The sequence below is a fragment of the Ambystoma mexicanum genome, chromosome 3p (assembly GCF_040938575.1).
Source record: "Ambystoma mexicanum isolate Mex_15411 chromosome 3p, UKY_AmexF1_1, whole genome shotgun sequence".
Taxonomy (NCBI): Eukaryota; Metazoa; Chordata; class Amphibia; order Caudata; family Ambystomatidae; genus Ambystoma; species Ambystoma mexicanum.
The window spans coordinates 1261963609-1261989924 of NC_090925.1; the positions used below are offsets into that span (position 1 = coordinate 1261963609).

Below are 26316 nucleotides of genomic sequence, written 5' to 3' on the forward strand. Positions count from 1 at the left end.
AGTGACCCTCTGCCGTTTATTCTGCCAAATAAATCTTGATATTAGTTTGTTAATGGCCTTAAAAAAGGACTGCAGAATCGAAATGGGAAGTGCCTGGAAGTAATGGAGTAACCTGGGAAGCGTAACCATTTTATCATGGCTATCCTCCCCAGCCACGAGATTCACATAGGAGTCAAATTTATTTAGGTCTTTTTTTTATCTGGGAAACTATTTTCTGGTAATGTGCCTCATATAGTACCGATATAAAGTTAGCTATGTTCACTCCCAGATAGGCATGGGCGCCCTTGGCGATTTTAAACGGTGACACCAGTGGTAGACCTGCCTCCTGCGTCTTTGAGAGCCCTAGGCTCTACAGCTCTAATTTGGACATAGCTTATCTTCAGCCCTGCCACTTTTTCCATAGTGCAGAGTTCCTTTTTCAGAGCGGGAATTGACGTTTCTGGCTCGGTCAGGGTCATCATCCTGTCATTGGCAAATGCTGTTATTGTATGTTCTTCCGCACCAAACCGTATGCCCAGTATATTCTGATTTTGTATAACTGTTGATAGTATAGGTTCTAAATAAATCACAAAAAGAAGCAGAGACAGGGGGTAACCCTGCCTTGTCCCCCTTTGCAATTTCAACACAGACCGATAATTGGGAGTTAATAGTCATACGCATTGAAGGTCCTATGTAATTCGCCTTAACCATGGGAATAAATCTGGGGCCTATCCCCATCGTGGACATGGCCTCAAATAGAAACTGCCACCTGACCCGTCGAATGCCTCTTCAGCATCAAGTGAAATCAGTACCGCAGAGACTTGCCGAATGGCTGTCTTTTCTATTAAATGTGTCAATTTCCTGGCTTCCACATTTGTCACCCTTTTATGAAACCCGACTGGTCGGCAACAGTGAGATCCAGAAAAGGGGTGTCAGCCTGGCCGTCAATACCCCTGTATAGATCTTGGCGTCCAGATTCAACAGAGCGATGGGCCGGTACGATCCGCAGACCGTTGGGTCCTTGTTTGGTTTGCCAAACTCTGTTTTTCAGTAGGCTTTTAATAACTGCTTCTACTTCCTCCTCTTCTAATCGTTCTCTCTAATGGGGTGCACTTTTCTGTATAGGTAGGCTCCTATCGTCCCTGTGGCCCTTGTTCCGTCTTGTTGCTTTATGGCTTTATATGTGTTTTGCTCTAGCCCTTCTCACCTGTCTGGCAAGTTAGCGCTTACATAGTAGCATTGCTTTATGTTTAGCAGAGATCTCTGCCAGGGACGTCATTTAGGGGTCGCCAGAGGTCTCACTTGCGACCTCTAAAAAATAAAACCAAAATGGTAATGCAAGCTCCTGTGCTGTGGCCAGCACCATGTGGCTCTTTACTTCTGGAGTGGCTGGCTTTCTTGTTCAGGCCCCTTAAAAAAAAAAGAAGAAAAATAAGAACAGGAGTGCCACAAGTCTAACATTTTCAGCACTGACCCTAAATAAGAAAGCATAGTAATACCAAATAATGTGTATTTCTGGAATTCTATACAATAATTGCTAGACTCATTAAAGGTTTATTTCAGGCACACTTCAGGGGGCGAGTCACAGATTTAGTCTGTTCTTATGGCCTCAACTCAGCCTTTCATCCTTCCGAGGTCGGTAAATGAGTACCAACACAGGTTGGGTGATATTGGGTGTATATTTTCTATATAAAGCACTTAAGCGTAAGTGCTATATAATAATACATCATTATCATTTGTTCATGGACGTCTGCTGACATTCACAGTAATTTGGTAATATGGGCCTATACACACTGATCTTAACGATACATATGGCTATCCATTTGTGTATGAAATGTACATCACATTATAGCGATATCATAACCATATTTTTCGTAGTGTACAATGCTATGTGATGCCACTTCCTTGTTTTGTCAACGGGTGAAAGTTTGTGTTCCATTGCTTCCCGCGATATCACTTCGGGGTGGGGTCAAATGACATCACTTCTTGTGATGTCATCAGGGGGTCAAGGGTCGTGTGATGTCACTTCCGCTATCCCTGGCATTTTGGTGAAATGACGTCCCTGATCTCTGCATGTGCAATAAATTTAACTGGCTTCTAATCTCTCACTTTTTACATGCGTTTTTGTTCATTTTTCCACCAAGGTTTGCATGGCTTCCCGCAGTTGGGATTCTGGATCTATTTCCATTGCTGCCCGTAGTTTCCGCTTTTGTTCTTGGAGTGCTATTATCTCCCCCCTCAGTACCACCTTGAATGCCTTCCAGAGCTGCTCCTGCATGACTTCCTCATTCTCATTGTTTAGAAAGTAATAGTCTATTTTGTTTCCCACCTGTTCTGCTGTCGCAGGGTCAAGTAGTGTCTCGGGGAGTGTCCAGGCCCACAGCCCCCCCCATGACCCTCAACCTTTCATTACTATCATCAGTGGAGTGTGGTCCGAGAGAGATCGAAATGGACCCTATGTTCACTTCTTCCCCTTCCCCCAGCAAAGTAGCTGTCGTCCATGTATAATCGATCCTGTACAGAGTTTGGTATACATGGGGAAAAGCAAGTAAACCCACTCCCCCCCCCCCTCTTAATCTGCCGTACATCCCTTAGAGCTAGGTGCTTAAAGTTCTCCTTCATGATTTTGGTGGGAGTTCCTGCGCTATGATGGGTGCCCATATTTCTACGCGTTGGTGTCCCATGCTATATTAAAATTACCAGTGAGAATTATCTCCCCTATCTCAAATCTCTTGCATTTCAATAAGACTTATGAAGCCTTCTTGGCCCGTATTGGGGGCATATATCGTCCCTAAGGTCGCCCTTTTATGTCCCACCTGCAACAGAAGAAATAAGTACCTCCCCCTGCTTAACAGGTAGTGTTTGTACTACTTTTGCCTGGAGAGCATCTCTGAGGCCTATCAGAACCCTCACTGTCTTCCCCTGTGTCTTCCTCTATGCGTTTGCTTGGTAGAGATGTATGAATTGACGAAATCAGGGGAGCGTTCTGTCTGATTTCTTTGATTTCTTTATATGGGTCTCATGTAACATTATTATATCTGCTTGACAGGTCTGATCTGTCCCTAAACTTTTTTTATGTTTAGCAGGGGTGTTCATTCCCCTTACATATGCATTAAAATGTTAAGTGCCATTGTATTTCATGTGTTCCGTGTTTGTGGTCGCTATCCTTTTCAAGAGTTTAGCACAAACTGCCCCTTGTTCACTGGCATTGCCCCTCCCCTCTCCCGTCCTCCCTTCTGTCTCCCCATTGCTGTCCTCTTTCCCAGTTCCTTTCCCCGCCTCCTTGCACCCCATTCCCACCCACCCCCTACCCCGGTCAAGGCCAGCGATCCTATTAAAGCCCCCAAATTCCTTTCTGGGGCTCTGGTCCTAGGGAACCTCCCTAGCGAGGGTGAACTAACCCCCTAATTGATTCCATGATGCCACCCCCTATCTCCTTGCTGGCCTATTGTCCTGCTACTTTCACCTTGTCTTAGACCATTGCCTCCTTTTTTCACTGTCTTTCAATCCTACTTTGGCAGAAGTTGTGTATATGACAATTCGGGTGGGGCCTGATCGGATCTCAAATCTCCTCTGCCTGCCCTGTTCCCCCTGTTTTACCTAGGGGGTTACGGATGGCCAAGGGGGAGGGAGGCCGGGGGAAAGAAGTGCTAAAACGAGTCTTGGTGTCTGAGTTGAGAAGGGGAATCAAGGACACTTGCTAGTCCGGTAATCACCCCACGCTCTCATTGACCAACAAAGAGACTAAGAAGGGCACGGAGCTAGGGGAAGGGTTGAGAGCCACGAGTGAGAACAAATCAAATACGCCGGTAAGGCACGCAGCTCCGCACTGAGAGACAAGGGACGGAGTCAGAACAGCCTAAATCAACAGCGAGACCTCGCGGAGGGTGAGAAGGGGAAGAGTGAATCCTCCAGATGCCAGGAGTTAAGGGTAGAAACGCCCTGGCCAAACTCCAATCTTCCTCCGACCAACAAGGCAGCCAACTAGACCATTGCTGGCGAAAGCGCACAGAAGAAGGGATGACTGGGGACTTGGGGTCACAACAGGGAAGGGCGGGACAAGGAACTAGCTACATATAAAATGGCCCTGAAAGAGGAAGACCTACAAGAAAGCCTTAAGTGCATGGAAGGCAGAATGGTGAATACCTTGCAAGAGTAGTTTGAGAAAATGAAAGAAGACCTACCGAGCTCCCTAATAAAAGTAAGGAAGGAGATCAATGATTTAGGCACCAGAGTGGATGTTATCTACGGGGACTATCGGAGATGGAAGAGGCAGTTGGACAAAACAGTGAGCTGGAAGGAGAAGGAAGGGGCCCGGAACAAGCAAGCAGTTCTTCTTCTCCCAAAAACAGCAGACCCTGGGAATGCTCGTAGGGGCATGGAAGGCAGAGAAATAAAGGTTCAAAGCTGAAAGGCCCCCTAGGAACTCCTCTGTCCCAACCTCTCCTCGCCGAAGGCACCTGCTGTTTCAGCCCCGGGGATCCGTGGGCCTCCTGCTTGGGTCACTCTCTCCCTCTCAGCTCAATCGATACTTTTCCTGCAGGAGTTTCGACTCCTATGTGGCACCGTTTTGAGGTGCGTAGTGAACACCTGCTTCCACTGCAGCTACGCTACACCCGGACAGTATTTGGAGCCAGCAGAAGTTGTATAATTAGCTTTTGTGTCAGACAACGGGCCTGCTTATGTTGGCCAGTTCGGAGATGGGGAAACACGTCCTTGCAACGGTACGACGTCCTTTCATCGTCTGCCTTTTCATCCCGGGGCTTTTCAAAGTGCACATTCCATCGAATCTGCTCCTTGAATTTTTTAGGGGGCTGTGGGAAAGGGCAGATAAAGGTTTGGGCGGGTGGGCAATGGCAACAAATAAGTGTGGGAGGGGGGCTTGGAGGGGTACCCCCCAAAAAAAGATAAGCACATTCGATGGAATGTGCACGTTTAAAAGCCTGGGGATGAAAAGGCAGGCGATGAAATGGCATGGAACCCCTCACACCACAGTGGCCATCTTGGAATCCGGTATTGTTTAATGCACATGTACTTTACTTCATCATTGCTGTGTGAGAAACCAAAGGGTGTCTCACCAACCAGTCCCTTCGGATCTGTCATCCTGGTGGCCAGGTCATGGTCATCGCTGTTAGATCCAGACCCTGGGGGTGGACCAGTGTGGGAGGATCATCTGGATGATGGGTCCCTGGGGAGTGGGAGCAAGGCACCCGGAGGAGAGATGCATTATTACTGTCCCCATTTTCCTGTATAACACCCTCATTCCATGTACTATCTAGGAACTTTATCTCCCCTCCACCTTTTCCTACACATACTCTGCTGCACGGACAAAGCGCTTCAGGGAAGGAAAAAAAAACACAGCCAGGCTGTTTGACATGTCCCAACATCAGAGTCGGGCAGAGTCAGGCACTTGACCTTAATGACTCGCACCTGAATCCTGTTATCTTTCCACACTGGGATAAAAGGCGGAGAATGAGAGCACCCCGCGAGCAAGGCGGGAAGGCCAACCAAAACGAGCAAGACCAGCAGAACGGAAGGGCAGGAAATCCCAGGAAGATGACGTCACCATGGAGGCAGAGCAGACTGGATCAGGAGGCAAATTAAATGCTGTCGTCCTACCAGCTGCTGGGTGAAGGTCGCTGTGGAATCCCAAAGAGGCAACTACCTGCTATTGCTAAATCTGTGACAAAAAGGTGAAACGAAGTATAAAGCTAACCTCAGGAATTGTTAGCCCTGTGAGGCTAACTAAGAACTGCAGATACCAGAAGGCCTCTGGAGTGGAGGCCGGTACAAACCTTTGAACTGTAGCCAGTATTGTGGGTTGTGCGTAGGACGGCAGCCGTGAGAAAGAGAAACCTGGTTTTTGAAGGTAAACACACTTGCTACGATATAGCGTGACCCGATGCTATCGCCTATCGGAAGTCTCTTTATTAAACTGGTAAGTACTTTGAAGTGAAAGCGTAAAAGATTGCAAAGTAACAAGTGTGATGCTAGCAGTTTGAAGGCTTGCGCCTGATCGAGGGAAGCCAGAACTGCCTGCAGAGGGAAGGTCTGAGTTCGGAGGAGGAGGACCTGAGTGAATCGGTGAAAGTGAACCAAATATTTGTTTAAAAAGTAATTGAGCCCCTGAGTGTTATAAGCTTGTAGAACTGGTAATTTAACTGCGATTTAAAGGCTACAGTGAAACCGACCGAGGGATGCCAAGTGAAAAGTAAGGGAAAGTGAATCCCACATTTTGATAAAGTGACTGAAAAGTGGTGTAAAGACGAGGGTCAACCCAACAAAGGGGTACCACGAGAAAGCCGGGGAAGAGGTGAATCTCGCATGGTGAGAGCTTTGGTAAAGTTTTGTTAGGCCAATCCAAAGGCATTGATTTGAGGGCTCCTGCCTTTTCTGAAGAAACTGCTTCCTGATGCATATAGACTCGAGGGGTGCTCAATCATGCCACTGTTCCTCCTCTTCCCGTGCTGCTGTAACGTTGGGAATGGTTTGCATTAGTTCAGCAGTCCTGAACTACTGAAGCCCTTTAGGACATTTCAGTTTGCACTACAATCTTTTGTTTTACATATCATTTTCCCGCACCCTTTTGTTATATAGAGTAAAGATTTGCAATAGGTTTATTAATATGGGCCATTTTGTTTTGACACAACACCACTGGGACAGCGTTTTCTTTACTTTGATGGTCGTAGCTTGCTCCCATCGTAGATTTTGGTTTACATTAGGCATTTTTCTCCCCCATATACTGTTCAATAAACACCCTTGGATTGTACTCCTTGTGTCTGTCGTACTTCTGATAACCATGCCTTCCTCACAGCTGCTACATGGGCTTTTGTAATGCACTTGCACTTTATACTAATCACTGCTGTAAGCACTAGCACTTTAGCATGGGCCTGCTTTTTAAATTACATTGACTAGGTTGTATGTGTCAATGTTCATGTATTTACATTTATACATCATTTCAATGTGTTATTGTTATGATCTCAAATATTTTTGAGATTGAACTCCTCCACAACAGTGATTAGTGCAGTTCATGTGAAGTTGGGCAGCTTTGTGTAAACCGCTTTCCATTCAAAGATGTCTGCTGGTTAGCCTGATGTACCACACAGCTCGTTCTATTGCGATCAAAATGGAAAATGGACCACAATGGACCTTTAAACCTGTTTTCATGATATCCAGTCTGCAATAAATTATTCATATTATTCCAGTCTGCAATAAATTATTATTCTTCGGATTTGTGCTTTCATTGGTATCTCCTTCTGACCCTGGAGTTCGAACATGTTGCAGTTTTTTTTGTGTGTGTGTATATATTTTTCTGAGGCTTGTGGAATCTGCTTAGATCACATGCTGTGCATAGGCCGACATCTAGTGGAAGCTGCGGAGTATTAGTTTGTTTTTCAAAACTCGAAAAGGGCGTCGACACAGGGCGTGCCAGTAATACTATCCCTAGTGTGACGTCCACTGTACCCATGATCCCTCACACGTCTAGGACCCTCAGATTGTTTTTTTCCGCCATACTGGTCGGAAGCATTTCGCAGAGTTCCCTGGCCTTAGCCATACTTTTGCTAAATATTGTTAAATTTACCCATTTCTCCACCCAAAAGTCGAGTCACCGAACTTCCACACTCAACGCCGGCCCGGAGAAGAATTTGACCGTCGACAGCTGCACGACGGATTTGGGCCTCGGAAGGCCTCTGGCCTCGGCCCGGGCCTTGGAAGGCTGCTGGCCTCGGCCTTGCAAGTAGGGAGAGTGGGGGGTGGACATACTCTACACTCTTTTGGTATATAGGTACATTCTTATATATTCCTACACTTACAAGCCCGCTGCCACAAGGTGCGTATTGAGGGTACCCCTTTCCAATTCTGCCCCAAGTGCAACCGCTAGTACCATTGGGTCGACGGGCACGCCACGGGCAATCTCTGCTTGTCGAGGGACCACCCCGAGGCGAACTGCAGAGCGTGTAGTAGGTTTAAACCCAAAACACTTCAGGACCGTTCGATCAAGCGTTGGACCCACCACGCCAGGCATCAAGAGGCCATGGCAACAGAGGGCGCCTTAAGCGATGGCAGCGATGCCGTGCTTTCGGACGGCGAGGGCATTATGGCATCGAAAGACAGCCGAGCGCAAGTCCCCGACCTCGGAAGGTCGTCCGGTAGGGTGGCTATGGGGAAGACTCCCGGTGACACAAGCGCTTCCCACAACACTTCCACAAAACACTAGAAGTCCAACCGGGACTCGACGCGCACGTCGAGTTCTCGGAAAGAGGCACATAGAGAACGGTCCGAATCTGCGTCCTCTTGGCGTTCTCGATCAAGATCGCCGCATGACTCCAGGCAATCATCCACTGTTGCCAAGAGTGCCTCGCTCCCCAAGGTAACGGAAGTTCGATCGTCAGAGGACGAAGCCGACTTCCATCCCCAGACTGCACTCCAGGAGTCGGCGCCCGCAGACCGCATTACGGCGTCTCCCGAGCCCCTACCTCCATGCTCGAAGGATAGGGACACTACCCCCGAACCTCGACGCCAGACATCGAAAGGCTCCGAAGGGGCGAAAAAACAGGGAAAACTCTCTTCCACTCACGGGGAGGGGGAAAAACAACAAAGGAAGCAGCCTCTGCCTACTTCCACACCTGTAAAACACTCCACTCCTCATAAACAGACAGACACAGACTGCTATCACAAAGACCCCTGCTCAGCCCTCCAAGTCTAGTCAGGATAAGTCAGAGAAACTTCCAGAAAGAGTCATTCCCAGTTCTAGAGAATGGTCTAGTGATGACATAGACAGGGTCATGTCAAGGATGTCATCATTGGCAGATTTTTACGGTAAAAACCCTGAACACTTTCTCTCTTATACTCCCGACGGGTCAGCACCCTCAGGCTCTAAGGATCCTATACCTCCAAGTAAAAAGTCCCGGTTTGAAACACCAACACGGTCTTCGGACCCCTTCTATGTACAGCCCTACTCTCAGTATCAAGGAGAGACATCCTTTTGTGAGGATCCAGATTTGGGCATGTTGGAAGAACAAACTGGTACGGGCTACTATGGGGATGATGAGGACCAAGAAGAGGATGAGGACGACCCGGAAACCTACAGAGTAGATTCCCCAGTAGAGAAGGAACCCCCGGTTACCGACTCCCCTGTCGACAACCAACCTCTCCTGAATGAAGTTCTGTCTCGAGCAGCTGAACATTTCCACATTGACACCCAGGGTGCTCAAGAGGAGAGGGACTTCACCCAAGAGTTAGTGGGAGAAAGGAGGCCTGTTGCTCAGGCCATCCCTATCCTGAAGTCTATTCAGAGAAGAATAGACCCTTCACTCGTAAATCCTAACCTCACCAGGGCAGTAAACCTCAGGGTTGAGAAACTTTTCAGGGCAGCCCAATCAGACCCACTGTATGTAAGGGGGCATCTGAAGCCGGACTCCCTGGTTGTTATACGCTTGTCATCGTCCGAAGCTCCTCCCGACAAGGAGAGCAAGAAACTGTATGGTTTGGGCAGGAAAGTAGCCTCCACTTCCGCCTACCAGGCAAGGATTGCCAACTCCACCACCCTGTTGGCCAGCTACAACTGCCATCAGTGGGAAGAAGTCGCGGCACTCAAACCCCGCCCCAGAACCCTTAAAGAGCCAGTTGGCACGAGTTTCGGCAGAGGGAAGAGCCGTGTCCGGTTGCATTTTAAAAGCAACCTTCGATGCTGCGGATAACGCCGGCAGGTTCATAGCAGAAGGAACTGTTATCAAGAGACACGCTTGGTTACGGCAGTCTGGATTCAAAGCTGAAACCCAAGCATCATTGTTGGATAAACCAGTGGAGCCGGATCTGTTGTTTGGTAAGGCGGTCGAGGACGCGCTAAAAAATGCCAAGGACGAGTATGAAACACTCAAATCCCTAGGCCAACTAACCAATAAACCCCCTAATCAGAGAGGGAATGGCAATTTTTGTCACCCTCGCGGCCAAAATTCCCAGAGAGGATCTGACTATTCCCAGGGGCAGGGTACACCGTGGAGCAATAGTAACCAACAGTCTACCCATGGTTACGGCAGGGGTAATAAAAGAGGATGTGGGAAAGGTAGAGGCAGCCCCAGTAGAGGAGGCGGCACACCTCCACCAAAACAGTGACGCTCCGTTCAGGGTCCCTTCTCACGCAACCCCAGTAGGGGGACGCATTTCCAACTTCACCCAAGCTTGGTAAGGGATCACATCAGACAGATGAGTGCTGTCCACAGTATCCGCAGGGTACTGCATAGAACTGTTAGAGCGTCCCCGAAACCATCCTCCACGACAAAAAATACATTCTTTGGACCACCAGAAGATCCTCCTCGAGGAGATCATCAATCTACTAGCAAAGGTTGCGATAGAACTCGTCCCGGGACACCAGGTAAACGGGGGTATTTATTCAACTTACTTCCTTGTGCCTAAAAAAGATTTGACAATGCGCCCAGTATTGGACTTACGGCCTACAAACAAGTATGTCAAGCCCCAAAAGTTTTGCATGACTACTCTCCAGTAAGTAATCCCTCTCCTAAAAAAGGGGGATTACATGGCAACATTGGACATGAAAGATGCCCATTTTCATATTTCCATGTTCCCAGCGCACAGAAAGTACTTGTGCTTCAAGGTGGACAGTCGGCATTGCCAGTTCAAGGTACTGCCCTTCGGGATAGCTTCGGCTCCAAGGGTATTCACCAAGGTACTGGGGGTGGCGGCAGCACACCTACACAGGGAGGCAATCCCGGTGTACCCTTACCTGGACGACTGGCTCATCACGGGGGAGACCCCAGTAATTTGCAGAGCAAACATTCAAAGGACTATCAACCTCCTCTTCGAATTGGGCTTCTCAATAAACGAGAAAAAGTCAAGTCTGGTGCCAAGAACATCCAAACAATACCTAGGAGCTATCCTAGACACTCAAGAGGGGTTGCCCTTTCCTTCCGAGGAAAGAATTCGGAATATACTGCTGCACATTCCGCAATATCAGTCCGGTCGCCAGATAACGGTACGCAAAGCAATGCGTTTGCTGGGCATGATGGCGTCATGTATTTACCTGGTCCCCCACGTGCACCTGCGCATGCGTCCCATGCAGGAATGGTTGGCGAAAAAGTGGTCTCAGGCAAGTGGTCAGTGGGACGATCTAGTGGTCGTTTCACCAACACTTGTACAAAGCCTTCACTGGTGGACAAGAGAGAATCTGTCCAAGGGGAACCCCTTTTACGATCCCGAGATACAGGCGGTAGTCCCAACCGGTGCATGCCTGACGGGGTGGGGAGCTCACCATCTCCACCACACAGCTCAGGGTCTCTGGTTGCACTCAGTGGCCAAGAATCACTCTGTCCGGTCATTTGGTCGACAAAATTTGGTCAAAAGACAAATGGTCGAATTTTTTTGTTATTTTTATATATATATATATTCAGGTTTTCGTTTGGGGAAAAAAAGGGTTTTTAAGCAAAAAAGGGGGTTAGGGGGACTCGGCCACCCCTCCCCCCAAAAAAAAGTGAAAATCCAAAAAAAAAAAATTCGACCATTTGTCTTTCGACCAAATTGCATCGACCATTTGTCGTGTCAATCTTTTTTATTCGACCAAATGACCTGTAACCAAGAATCACATCAACCTGTTAGAGCTTCTGGCAGTATTCAGAGCACTTCAAGCATTCGAGCCCTACCTGTTAAATCTGTCAGTGCAAATCCGGACGGACAGCACTACAGCCATGTTCTACCTGAACAAGCAAGGAGGGACTCGGTCGCCAAATCTGTCCAAGCTTTCCCAGAAAATATGGATATGGGCACTCAGACGGCACATCTTCCTGTCATCACAACATGTTCCAGGGGATCTCAATTCCCTAGCGGATGCTCTGAGCAGAGACCCTCTCCCAGAGGAACACGAGTGGTGTCTACACAGAGAAGTCGTAGAAGATATCTTCTCTCAGTGGGGTTTCCCCACTATAGACCTATTCGCCACAAGCGAAAACAGACAATGCCCAGGATTTGCATCCAGGTTCCCCCAACCAGACTCCCAGGGGAACGCCCTGTGGATGAACTGGTCAGGGATGTTTGCGTACGCTTTTCCACCAACTCCTCTAATCAGGAAGGTGGTCAACAAGATGAACAGAGAATCGATGACGCTCGTCCTAGTTGCTCCCATGTGGGCAAGACAACCGTGGTTCCCACACTTACGCAGATTGGCGGTGTGCGAACCCATCAAACTTCCGGGCTGGTACAACCTACTGTCCCAGCACCAAAGTCAAACAGTGCATCCTCAACACAACTCAATGAACCTGGCAGCATGGCTCCTGAAGTCATATAGTTGGGACATCTCAAATTACCACTGAGGTGTATGGACATCCTAAAGGAATCTAGGAAACCTAACACGAGGCACTGCTACTTTGACAAATGGAAGAGATTCGTTATCTGGTGCCAGAATAAACAAATCAACCCAGTTGATTGCACTCCTTCCACTATTGTTACATACATGCTCCACCTGCTGGATGCAGGACTGGTTTTTAACTCACTGAAGGTACACCTGGCAGCCCTGTCAGCATACACCACTTCCCATAACAAGGTGTTGTGGTGGAAAGCACCAGTAGTTAAAGCCTTCATGGAAGGAGTAAAGAGACTTCACCCTCCTATTTCAAACCCACCACCAGGATGGGACCGTAACGTGGTGCTATCCAAGCTCATGGGGCCCCCCATTCGAGCCCATGCACAAAAGCAGTCTCAAACACCTGACTTACAAAATGGCCTTCTTAGTAGCAATTACATCTATAAGAAGAGTCAGTGAAATTCAGGCTCTGTCAGTGCAAGATCCCTTCTTTACTGTCCATAAAGATAAACTGGTTTTACGCACACACCCTAGGTTCTCACCTAAGTTTATTTCAAAATTCCACGTGAACCAGTCCATCGAGCTTCCGGCTTTCTTCCAAGACCCACAAAGCTCGGCTGAGCTGAAACTACACACACTAGATGTGCGTAGGGCGGTCCTCTACTATGTAAACAAGACCAGATCGCTAAGGAAAACAGATCAGATGTTTGTCTCCGTAGCTACAGGCAGAGAGGGGGATCGCGTCTCTAAAGGTGCCATTTCTAAGTGGATTATTAACTGTATCCAGCTGTGTTACTCACTTTCTGAAAAAAACTCTGCCTTTCACGCCTGGAGCCCACTCTACAAGAGGCATTGGGGCCACTCTGGCTTTTATTGCAAATGTACCCCTTGACACCATTTGCAAAGCAGCTCCCTGGAGCTCTATTCACACTTTTACTCAGACCTACTGCATTGACACTCATTCCAAGACAGATACACAAGTAATACACAAGTGGGACAAGCGGTTCTAAGACATTTATTTGCTCATGACCCTTCTCACATCCCACCTCCTTCAGGTACTGCTCGCTAATCTATGCACAGCATGTGATCTAAGCAGATTCCCCAAGCCTCAGAAGGGATACATTACTGACTGTAATCGTATTTCTTGTGCTTGTATCTGCTTAGATTCACATGCGACCCACCCTTCCATCCCTCTGAGAGAAGGCGCATGAATGCTTGCAGTCTTACCTTTCTATCTATCTGCTTGGATTATCTGTACTCCCACTACTCCTCATGCTACCTCATGTCAGAAAAAATACAATCTGAGCATCCTAGACGCGTGAGGGATCATGGGTACAGGGGACGTCACACTACGGATAGTATTACTGGCACGCCCTGCGTCGACGCCCTTTTCGAGTTTCGAAAAACAAACTGTAATACTCCGCAGCTTCCACTAGTTGTCGGCCTATGCACAGCATGTGAATGTAAGCAGATATAAGCATCAGAAATACGATTTCGGCGAGTAATGTATCATATATATAATTTCTGAGGCTTGTGGAATTTGCTTAGATCACATGCTGTGCATAGTCTGATATCCAGTGGAAGCTGTGGAGTATTACAGTTGTTGTTTTAGAAACTCAAAAGGGACGTCGACAGGGCGTGCCAGTAATACTATCCCTAGTGTGACGTCCAATGTACCCATGATCTCTCACGCATCGAGGTCCCTCAGATTGTTTTTTTCCGCTATGCTAGACAGACGCGTATAGCGGAGTTCCTTTTGGTGATAAGGCATTGAATTTGTTAATTACGATAGTTTTTCTTTCTATCCTTTCTTCGACTTCGCAACACTACGCCCAAGAAACAGAAAGAATACTGCCACCGGAGACATCGTGAAAGACCGTATATGGCCCTGGAAGGCTGCCCCGGGCCTCGGCCCAGACAGTATGGAAAGAGGGGGGAGGCCATTGTTAGGCCATTTTAGAATGCATATTCTCCCCTTCCTACACTTTGTTCGTCCAGCTGCCCTCCCTTTTACCCAGTATTATGGAGAACAACCCATTTAAGTTTTGCCCTAAGTGCAACCGTAAATTCCCCTGGGTAGACAAGCATCTAGTTTGCAATTTGTGTCTCCCGAGAGACCACGTCGAGGCGTCTTGTCGAGCCTGCAGGCTCTTCAAGCCAAAGACATTGAAGGACAGTTCCACTAAACGCTGGACCCACTACTCCAGGCAACTCAAGGCCATGGAGGTAGAGGGAGCCTTCAGCGATGGCAGCGACGCCACACTTTCGGACGGCAAGGGCACCGGAGTAGCTCTAGCTACCCAATCGCAAGCCCCCGACCCCGTAGGGCAGGCCGGCGGCCATGTTGTGGGGACTACAACCGGTGGCAGAAGCGCTCCAAAGGCACACACCACAAAACACACAAGTCCCAGTTGACATTCGCCAGATGAGTCGAATAGCCGGCAACTTTCGACACCCCGTGAACGATGCACTGAATCCTGATCCTCTGGGCAATCTCGTTCCAGATCGCTGCATGACAAGGCTAAGACTTCGAAAGACGGTAAGGGTGTCGCACGGAAAACAATGTCCGAAGGTCGTTCTTCTGCAGACGAAACCTCTGCCCCACTTCCAAAATTCGACTTTCTTCATCTGGTAAAACGTCAGGCCCCAAAAAGTCAGTTACACACTCCTCTAGGCCCCAGGGTGGGAGAAAACAAAATAAGACACCCTCCAAGAACACCCATAGAGGCGAAAGCCTTACTTAGGGACAGGTCCTCACAAAAGGGTATCTTATCCAAACCATAATGTAGACATGGGTATTATTGACTCGGAGCCCGAAATTGTAATTCCAAGCTCAAAGGATTGGTCTTCGCAGGACATAGACATAGTCATGCGAAGGATGACCTTTACGGCAAATTTCTTTGAAAAAAATCCTGATTTATCTTCAAAGTTTTCAAGCCACCCCACCCACCTCAGCCCCTTCAGCGTCTCAACCCTGTCTCTCAACCCCAGTCCAAGAGGGTTCGTTCTGATGCCCCAGGTCAGGGTAAGGTTATAGATCTATATGACCCTGAAGTCCATCCAGAAGAACAGGATGACCTTTCGTTTGTCGATACATCTGACTCTCAAATTGTTGATGAGGACTTAGATGAAATTTATTATGGGGACGACGAGGACCCGGACAAGGAGGCAAACATGTATTACATAGATTCACCCATTAATCCAGACCCTCCAGTGGTAGATTCCCCATAGAAAATCAACCCCTCCTCAACGAAGTCCTAACCAAAGCGGCAGAACATTTCCGCATAGACACACAAGAAGTTGTAGAAGACAGACTTTGCTGAGCAATTGTTGGGAGATAAGAAAACAGTAGGACAATTTATTCCACTGTTAAAGTCTGTGCAACGCCAGATTCCAACCTTCTTTAGAGGCACCTAACCTCACACGGGCCGTTAACCCGAATTGTACTCCATCTGACATTCTTACCTGCATGCTCCACCTTCTAGATGCAGGGTTAATGTTCAACTCCTTAAAAGTCCACTTGGCGGCCTTGTCAGCCTACACCACTTCCTGGAATAAGGTCTCATGGTGGAAGGTACCTGTCATCAAGGCATTCATTGAGGGGGTAAAGAGACTCCACCCTACAATCTCTAACCCACCGCCAGGTTGGGACCTAAACGTTGTACTCGCTAAGCTCATGGGTCCCCCATTCGAGCCGATGCACAAGTCTAGTCTAAAACACCTGACTTGTAAGACTGCCTTCTTAGTAGTCATCACCTCCATAAGAAGGGTCAGTGAAATTCAAGCTCTGTCAGTGCAGGATTCTTTCTTTACTATACATAAGGACAAACTGGTTTTACAGACTCACCCTAGGTTCTCACCGAAGTTAATTTCCAAATTCCGTGTTAACCAGTCTTTTGAGCTACCAGCTTTCTTCCAAGAACCCAAAAGCTCTGCTGAGGTCAAACTCCACACACTAGATGTGAGGAGGGCGGTCCTCTACTACGTAGACGAGACCAGACCGCTAAGAAAGGCAGATCAACTGTTCATCTCCATAGCAACAGACAGAGAAGGAGATTGCATCTCTAAAAATGCCATCTCTAAGTGTATATTCGGATGTATCCAACTGTGCTATTCCCTTTCAAATAAAACACTGCCTTTTACGCCTTGGAGCCACTCTGGCTTTCATTGCAAATATCCCCCTATACAGTATTTGCATAGCAGCTACATGGAGCTCTATACATACTTTCACTCAGCACTAATGCTTTGACGCCTATTCCAAGACAGATAGACAAGTGGGACAATAGAAAAGTGGGACAAGTGGTTCTAAGACACTTATTAGCTCATGATCCTTCTCACATCCCACCTCCTCCTTCTACTGCTCGCTAATCTATGCACAGCCTGTGATCTAAGCAGATTCCACAAGCCTCAGAAGGGATACATTACTCACCGTAATCGTATTTCTGATGCTTGTATCTGCTTATATTCACATGCAACCCACCCTTCCTCCCCTCTGAGAGAAGGCGCATGGATGCTTATGAGCTTGTCTGATATATATCATCTGCTTGGATACAACTGTACTCGCGCTACGCCTCATGTCAGAAAAATAACAATCTGAGGGACCTCGACGCGTGAGGAATCATGGGTACAGTGGACGTCACACTAGGAGTAGTATTACTGGCACACCCTGTCGACATCCCTTTTCGAGTTTCGAAAACAACAACTGTAATACTCTGCAGCTTCCACTAGATGACGGACAATGCACAGCATGTGAATCTAAGCAGATGCAAGCATCAGAAATACGATTACGATGAGTAATGTATTATATCTATCATTTATATTGTCGTGAAGTCCATTTCAGCCAAGTCGCACATTCCACAACGCCACCTAGTAGCCATCGCTGGAAGCTCGCCTCCAGTTCTGAGGCACAACAGCAATGCATTGTGGGTATGCAAATTAGCCTAAATGCAAAACAATTTCTCCAGGAAATTGTCTTTGTCTAAGAGGGCAGTCCTACTTTATACATAGCTTAATCAACCCAAGACAGACATTTTGCAAGGCTTTCAGGACAACTGCATACCTGGTTTCACCCTTATTGGAGATCATCAGTGCAGGATAGTCGTGACAGCCTTGTGGTTGGAGCATTTGGCCATGTATTCACAACACCAAGAAAGGTAACTTCCTGGTATCTAATCTGTAAATCCTTCATAAAATGTAGCAAATACCACATTTTCAATTCGCTATTGATTTCAGCTAAAACAGATACTTGCTTATATGATCAAAAATCAAAACATCAAAAAGCTCTTACTCTACCTGGAAACATTAAACTCATGCAGTCATTAGCTGTCTACTTTAGAAAAGAAGAGCAGACTGCGCTCTTCGCAATGTTGCATATGGAGTGCGTAATTTTTTCCTTTGCCGGCAGTTCTCATGCCTTTGTCATTCAACTCACTTTCACAGGGAATTGGACGAATGCACCGTCTTGCCGCTATGAGTAGTTTGGAGGCCAACCCAGCATCTTACATTTTTTAAATTTAAAACGCAAATCAAATTGCCATTAATGGTACTAATGACATTATACACTTCTTGTGTTTAAAGCTTTTATATGAAACCAAATTGCATGTTCAACTGAATAAAGTTGTTAATCATTGTTTATTATTGTATCAATACTTGCTACAGTGATATCTGTCTTTAAAGGTTGAATGGTGTTTCTTTTTAACACATTTACGGTTTTTATATCTATACTTAGTTTTTTTACTGAACTTTATGTATTTATGCACAAAATGTTTTATAACAAATAATATGTTTCAGAACGTACGTGTGTGGGTGGGTGGGTGGGTGGGGCGCTGTGGCTGTAACTTGTACTCACTCCTTCGACTCCTAACATGAAGCCAGAGTGCTCCAGGTTTACTACTAGTAAGAGTTGTTGGGTATGTTTTTCGAAAGTCCAACTGGTGTGAGACTTCAGAACACATTTATCTCTTGGTATAAGGGACCCAACTCTTCACATAGACCTGCAATACACAAGTTGGTGAGTGGCTGAGCAGCTAGGTTTTTCTTAGGAGGGAGTTGTGAGCTATAAAGCAGTACAATGAAATCAGTTCACACAGGTATCCAAGTAAACACTTGCTCAATATATTTATTGAATTATACACACAAGCAAATCTAAAATGTAGCAATTACTAATAACATTCAATGTGTAATGGAATCAATTAATATAAGAAACAATAATGCAGGTAAGTAACTTTTTCTTTGCTTTACATATTCAGCACACAGTGTGACGCCAATAAAGGTCCATATCAGCACTTGTATATATCACCTTGTGCAAAATTGAGATGGGGGGGAAAGTTTCAAAGTTAGGCAGATCACAACCAGCAACTGTAAATAACAAATACTCTCCCAGACGGGTAAAGGCAGTCTCTTTCCTAGCAATAAAAGGTTTCACAATTAAGACCTATGGAGGAAACAGCATTGTAAATGCTAATAGTATCATAAAATGGACCGTTGGGAAACCAGGACAGCCAACAATAAATGGACAGTTCCAGTTCCGATCAAGATCTTCAGATGAAAATGCCTTAACCAGTCAGTGGTTTTGGAACAAACACAGGAGCTCAAGGGGATAGATACCTAATAGTGCACAAGCTGCAAGGCAGCAATGGATTCAGCTCACACCAGCGGCTCTGTGTGATTTTGGCGCCCTTTTCTTAGCGCCAAGAAGAAACTAATATTGCTGGTTGGATTCTCTCTCAAGTCTGGTGAGGCGACTTTTTATGAAGAATTCCTGCCTCTGGAGGTCCACATGGATACCTGAAAAGTGTCCACCGGATTCGATCTTCGGAAGACGATGCACTTGATAATGGTCCAGGTACCCCAGGTTTTGGGTTTCTGAAGCTCAGGAAAGTCGCAGCAAGTAGGGGGGATAGCCCAACATGAAGAAGGTCTTGAGGCTAGTTGGTCCCACCAGCCTAAGGGAGGAAGTTGTTCTTGGCGGGTCTTCCCTGTTGTTGTGAAACTGGGGTCAGCACAGCTGCAAGGCTTTGCGGTCCTGGAAGGTGCTGCTGGCGTCTCTGCCCGTCTTCTGCTTCGGATTCCTTGTTCCAGTGGTCTACTGTCTGTAGTCCACAAATCCTTGCCTTCTATGCTGGATACTAGTCTTTCTCACACGCAGAGCTGTCAATCACTTGGGGGTGGCTGTCCTCCAGAACAGCCAGCCCCCAGTTAGAACTGGTTTCAGCCAGGCATACCTACAGACCAAGGACAGTGAAGTTTCAAACTCCTCCCTCACTTCCTGCCTTGCCAGACACACTGGCAAAGGCAAAACTCACAAAGGACTCCAATAATTTCTAAAGTACAGAAGAAAAGACCAGAAGGAACTGACAATCAAAATATGGTGAAAAAAGAAGACTTGGGGAAGGGGGGATGGAGGGGTATTTTGGGAAAATTGTCACCCATCGGTGCTGACTGCAGCTGAGAAATCAGCCTGCCAGTAACCTGTACAAAGGGTAGTAAAAAGTAATCACTGCCACCAGCCGTTTAAGTAGTTAGTTGTAACAAAAGGTTATATGAGGAGCGGGAGAAGGAGTGTGTGCATAAGGTGGTATGTGCTGGACCCACAAAAAAAAGTAGGTGAGATCAAAGTTATGTTACTATTCTTAGGAAAATTAGTTCTCAAAAGAAAATGTATTTACACATAAAGAGAAGTCCAAGGGACTTTTCAGTGACAATGCAGATAGGGTGCTGGGTGCTCTAACGCAAAAAGCAGATGCCTGTATTAAACATATATATTTACCAGACTCCATCAAACAGTAAAAATAAAAGTCCCAGTCAGAGAGTGGCAAAAGTTTTAAATCCAAAACATGCTGGGGCTCTCTAAGGTTAAAGGGAATTAGTACAGAAATGGAAAATTCTCCCTAACGCTTGGTGGAAAGCCCTGTGCACACACCACAGGATGGTCTCTGAACACCTTGCCAGAAGAAATCAGAAAAACCTAGCACTTATTCGGTTCGCCTATTGTTTATGGGTAAGAGTGTATAAAGGTAATATCCTTGAGGTAGTCCTGTCCATCACATTGCTGTGTGTTTTTTCTGCTATAGGAGTTGTACGAAAAGGCATTGGAGGACTGCGAGACTGCACTGCAATTGGACAAGGACAACATGCGGGCACTCTTCCGGAAGGCCAGGACACTACACCAACTGGGGCGTCACAAAGAAGCCAGCGATTGCAACCGCCACTGTCTGTTGTCACATCCCAATGTGAGAGGTCTTCCTTAGTGTTCTCGATTGGTGTGGGATGTTTATACATTCTGTTGCAGCCACTCGGCTAGAGCATGTAACTGTCATTCAGCTAGAGTATCTTGATGTCAGTATATATACTTGAGACAAGAGGGTTATCACTTTCACAGAGTCAGCAAACATAACATTGAAGTTCTCTCATGTTTGTAAGCATATACATCAAAAACTCTGTCACTGTCTGTATTTCTGTCCCCAAAGATCTCTGGTAAAAAGATTTATTTTTAACTTATTTTTTTAACATTAGGTATCTCTCAATGTTTTACTTGGTATTTCCAAACACTGGACACTTATTGTTACATGGTCAGTATACAGATACAAAAGCTCTTTTGCTGCTGCACAGTCATTACATTGAGTGCCGATGCTCTTGCTGTGTTAAACACTTTGCATATCTTATCCTGGTGTGTTATTTCTGTTACTAGATCTAATACAGGAGGATCCTCACTATCACGTACTCCTATGTCCCGTCCCCTTTCTTGGATACTGCACAGGCGTCCCTCGCTAAGGATGGGAGACAGAACCTTTTTCATCAGAAAAAAATCTTCTTCCCCCTTTAAATTTAGAGGTGATGTCCTGGGAACATGCGCTCCCCTTACTCAGCCCACCAACGCCAATCCCCAGTCCCCTTTGTCCCGTCGACGGGAACGGGCCGCAATCACCAGAGCTCCTGGGTTTGGCTTTGGCCTTGTAATACCATGCACTCTTCCCCCGGATACTTTCTTCTGTCTTTTATCTTCTGTTTTGTTTAATCAGGTACTCAGTCCTCTGGTGCCATGCTCCTCCCCGACGCATGTCGACGTCAGTGGGCTTCCGCAGGTGTCCAGCCTGCGAAGGGCTCTTCCCTACGTCTGACCCCCACGCCCTTTGTCTCGGCTGCCTTGGCCCCGATCATGGCTGGGAGGATTGTACCGTGTGTGACGTGCTTTCACTGTGCACTTTGACGAACAGGTTACCTCGGTGGAGGGAGCTCTTCGAGAAGTCATCTCCAGAGGACTTTGTAAGGCACAAGCCAATGCCCAAGGTAGGGCCGTTTTTTTCCATCGCACCCCGCATGGGCGACTCCTTGCCACGGAAATGCCTGAGCGGGAGGAACCTTTCAGGTACTGAGAGCTACTTCAGCTACCGGCCACCAGACTGAGGGGGTTAATTAGATCCTTCTGGGGGACAGTGCTGAGGGACCGCAAGGTTCTTTTACCGGGTGTACACCCAAGGGGCTATGCCCTGCTACTGGGCAGATGCCTGTACGCAGCACTACCAGTGATGCGGCCTAGGGCAATACGCCTACCAGCCCGTGTCCTGAGGTGTAGGGTAGGTCTCATGGTCCACTGCCAAGAGGCTGGGCCCAGCGAGGCAAGCACCACGACTTTGGCAAGTGGCATGCACCTCGACAAGATGGCGGCCGCGCCCGATAAAATGGCCGCTCGTCCGATACCACCCGTTGGTGTGGAGCACATGGAAGAATGAGTTTCAAGGTGGGACTGGTCTTAACCAGGTACGTGGCCTACAGCTTATCCATCAGCATTGCAGAGCAGATTTACCCCGCAACCGGCAAGACAGAGTATGCACCGACCCCAGCATCCGTCCGCTACCCCGTCAATACTATCTGCCACCCCACCGGCAGGTGAGGACAGGTTTTTTGAAAGATTCTTCACACCCTCCTCAGATGGGGGCCATCCTTCGGTATGTGATCCAGGAGATGCTCCCTCCCGCCACTCTGCCTGCGTCTATAGTCATTCCTCTTATGACTCAGGCTCCACAGGCCCCCATGCAGCCCCTGCTGCCCTTACTGGCTCCTTCGAGTCTGGCTCCTCTGCCTCCCACAGTTCAGGTGGTTCCACACCAGCCTCTGCAACTGCCACCGGCTCCGGTTCCTACATCGCAGCCCTCGGCGCCCAGCATTCCTCCACCCGTTCCGGACCAACCGGACACCCTGGAGGACACTGATGAGGAGGAGGACCCGACATGCTGTCTTCAGCCAAGGCCTTCCATGAACGGCTCGCAGGTTTGGCAGAATATTTGATGCTTCCGCAACCCGAGGTCGAACAACCGGAGGCGGAGGTCCTGGCCGAGGTCCTCACTCTACAGCCCGCGGCTAGAACGGGGATCCTAACGCAGAAGGACGTTGTCACCTTGGCCAAAAAGGGATGGCTTAACCCCATTTGGCCCAGCCTGTCAATCGGTGCCTCGGCGCAAAGTATGGGCAATTGGAGGGGGATCCACTCTTGCTGTTGGCACATCCTCAACCGCACTCTTCAGTGATCGCTGCAGCATCACTACTCCAAGCCTCAGTCATCCTCGATCACCTCGTCCTCAGCGCTTCTAGGCAAGGAGGAGAAGATATTGGAGGCTTACGGAAAGAAGGTTTATTCCAACGCCTCACTGCACCTTTGTCAATACAATGCGGACGCCATGCTGTCAACCGTTAACCAGAGGCTTTGGTGGGAAATGGCTGACGTCCTTGCAGAGCTTCCGGTGCCGAGCCAAGCACGTTTCAAGGCGGGGCTGGCAGAAGCTAAATTGGTGGTGCAGGACATCATGGAGTCCACCGTGGCCCTCATTGACACCTCAGGCCGGGCCATCTGCATCACCACGGACATGAGAAGGACTGCCTGGTTACTGCTATGAAGTTTATCCCGGATGTCCAGGAACGCATATTGGACCTTCTATTCGAGGGCGGCGACCTCTTCCATTCCACCATGGATGAGGAGCTACATAAAAAGAAAAACCGTTCCGAAACTGCGAAGTCTTTATCCTCACGAAGGCCACGCACAAGGCATACACCCAGTCGCATCAACGCTCCGACAAGGGGCAGGTGTTTGGCGGGGTCCGGGCTGCCAAGAATGGAGGTTGAGGCAGCCTGACTGTTCTGAGTCAGCACCGGTGCAAACTGTTGCGGGGTTGGGGGGCAAGGGCTTCTTTCAGTCCCCCTCCTCCGCACCAGCCCCAGAAGGAAAGAAACCATGACGCACCCCTTCAGATCCACGTGTCTCTGGTGAGGGGGCAGGCTTGCCCTTCACGCACAGTCTTGGCGTCGGAGGTTTGCAGACCCCTGGATCCTAGCCCTAGTGTCCATGGGGTACCGTCTACCGATTCCTCCCTCTCTTCTCTCCTCCCCTTCACTCCCATAGATGGGGACAACAACTCTGTTGGGGGAAATTCACTCGCTCGTCGAGAGCCATGCAGTGGAAGAAGTCCCAGCCTCCCAGCGAGGCTTCGGCTTCTACTCCAGGTTTTTCACCATACTACAGAAGAACCAGGCTGGCCTGAGAGTTGTGTTGGACCTCTCCACCCTTAACCTCTCCCTCCCTCTTAAAAAAAAAAAAGATGGTTACGCCAGCACTCACTGCAGAGACACGGTGAAGGGGAGTCTGGATGTGCTCCCTGGATCTGAAGGACGCGTATCTACACGTCCCGATTTGGCAGCCTCATCGCTCCTTTCTACGGTTCAGGATCATGTGCCATGACCCTTGCCCCTGGCCTTAACTGGCAATTCAGCCTTCCAGTTAGGGCCAGGTCAAAGACCTTTGGCGCCAGGCTCATAACCATTATGAACGCCAACATTAGAAGGGGACTATTTACTTGGGACTATTTAACTTGTGGGGGTTCAGCCAACATGGAGGCAAACACATAGCTCATTTACAAGGAACTTAGCTATGCAGTCTATTCTTTTGGGTGTGGCAGGCCTGGGACTATTTTACCTGGACTACTTTACCTGAGACTATTAAAACCACACCCAAACAGCAGAACATGCTTTGCATTAATCTGCTGTGGGCAGCGTAACGCTCACCATGTCCAGTTCTTTGATGCCAGTTTACCTGAAACCAAGGACCTGCAGAGAGAGAAAGAACACTATGAAACTTACCTGGAACAGTATCCTGTCTTCAATCCATCGCCTACTTCAGTTCCACTCACCTGAAGGTACGAACTCCATCATCCGGCACCGCATGCATCCTGGAATACCATAACCTGGAAAGAGGAGAAAGAAAGACAGCATTAGTAATCGTTTACTCACGTTTCCTTCCGAATGAAGAAAGCCACACAATTCTTACCTGGGTAGTCATCTCCTGGTCAGTATCATTGCTGGAACATTACAGCGCTCGGTGAGGAACATCGCAACCTGCAAGGAGAGAAAAGACACAGGTTAGCAATATAAAAGGCGAAACAGCGCTGCGCATTACTCACCGGACAGCATCGCGCACACCGCGCTTTCGCCTACCGGCCCATGCTCATTTTCAAACTGCATGACCACTCCAAAATACCTTTCCATACCTAAAAGGAAAGAAGCAAGACATTATTATTCGAACTAAGAGGAACTTAAGAACTGCATATAAAGACTGTAAAGCAGCAAAACCACAGAGTCGCAGCAGGCCTGGATTCCCACGGGGGGGGGGAGGGCTTGCACCAGTGAAGTAACTTGGTCGCTGCTCGCCCCCCACATCTACATGCCCCTGCCACGAGGAGCAGGACGGAGAATCCACCTTCTACAATATTAAGGTGAGGAGAGGGCCCACGGGGGAGGAAGGAGTTGAGGCCAAGGGAGGTGGGAAAACATAAAGACAATCTGGTATTGAATCCAGCTCTCCTATATTGCAGACCCATCTTTAACCAGAGGCCTTATCAGGGGACCGGGAGAGGGTTTGAGAGTGCAATTCATCCAACCATGGCTGGGTGCCGTCCCTGTGGATACCAGGTGAGCGTAACATCATGGGCATCCATTTCCAATACAATGTTCTACTCTTCGGCCTCAACTCAGCCCGCAGTGTATTTACCAGACTGATAAATGCAGTGGAGGCCCTCCTCAGGGCCCAGGGCCACCATGTCTACCCGTACCAGGACGACTGGCTTGTCAGGGCGAGCTCCCCAGAGGCGGTTCTCTGCACTTCCTCCACCCTTATGATCACACTCCACGAACCGGGATTTTCTATCAACCTCAAGAAGTCTCAGCTGCAGCCTACTCAGAGCCTGACCTTTCTTGGCCTCATATGGGACACAAGCTCCAAGAGAGGTTTCCCCTCGGAGGACAAGATCCTGGCCATCAAGAAGGGCAGAGGTCACTTTCTCAGCAGAGAGGTGACCTCAGCCTGGTGGTACCTGCATTTATTGGGTATCATGGCGGTGGTCCTTCTGGCCATACCCCACACGAGACTCAAGATGAGGAGATTACAGCTGCACTTTGCAGCCTCATGGAATCGGCAGCGTGGCTCCCAAATGGAGCTTGTCAGCATTCCTCCCTCTGTCCACACAGACCTCACCTGGTGGTCCAGGGACTGCAGACTGGCAAGCCCCTCCGACAGGCAGCACCTCAGGTCACCATCACCACCAATTCCTCAGATTCCTTCCTGGAAGGCTGGGGCGCTACGCTGGACAACGGTGTCCATGGAGTCTGGTCCCTTCAGGAGCAGGAGGCTTGCATTAACTGGCTTAAGCTGCAAGCTATCTGGCTCACTCTGAAATCTTTCCTTCCGCTTGTTTGTGGCAAGGTGGTCCTCATTCAAACTGACAACTCCACAGCATGTATTACATCAACAAGCAGGGTGGCACCAGGTCCTCTCCACTCTGCAGTCTACTGGTCAGCATGTGGGAATGGGCTTTGGGGAACAACATCTAACGGAGTGCAATCCACCTCCCGGGGGAGTCCATCCTGCAGGCGGACAGGCTCAGCAGACTGGGAGCGGACAATTACGAATGGCAATTGAACGATCAGGTTCTGCTCGGGATGTTCAGCAGTTGGGGACATCCTCAGGTGGATCTCTTTGC

The 26316-nt window shown here is 48.2% G+C and overlaps 1 protein-coding gene across 3 annotated transcripts in view; it reads left to right on the forward strand.

Annotated features, from left to right (window-relative positions):
• ZC3H7B (zinc finger CCCH-type containing 7B) overlaps positions 1 to 26316 on the forward strand; it is a 1285355-nt gene that overhangs the window by 455709 nt on the left and 803330 nt on the right. For all 3 annotated transcript variants that reach the window (XM_069652753.1, XM_069652751.1, XM_069652754.1), the window contains exon 7: positions 20365 to 20523. In XM_069652753.1, coding sequence (XP_069508854.1) covers positions 20365 to 20523 — 159 coding nt within the window. The remainder of the gene's footprint in view (positions 1 to 20364; positions 20524 to 26316) is intronic.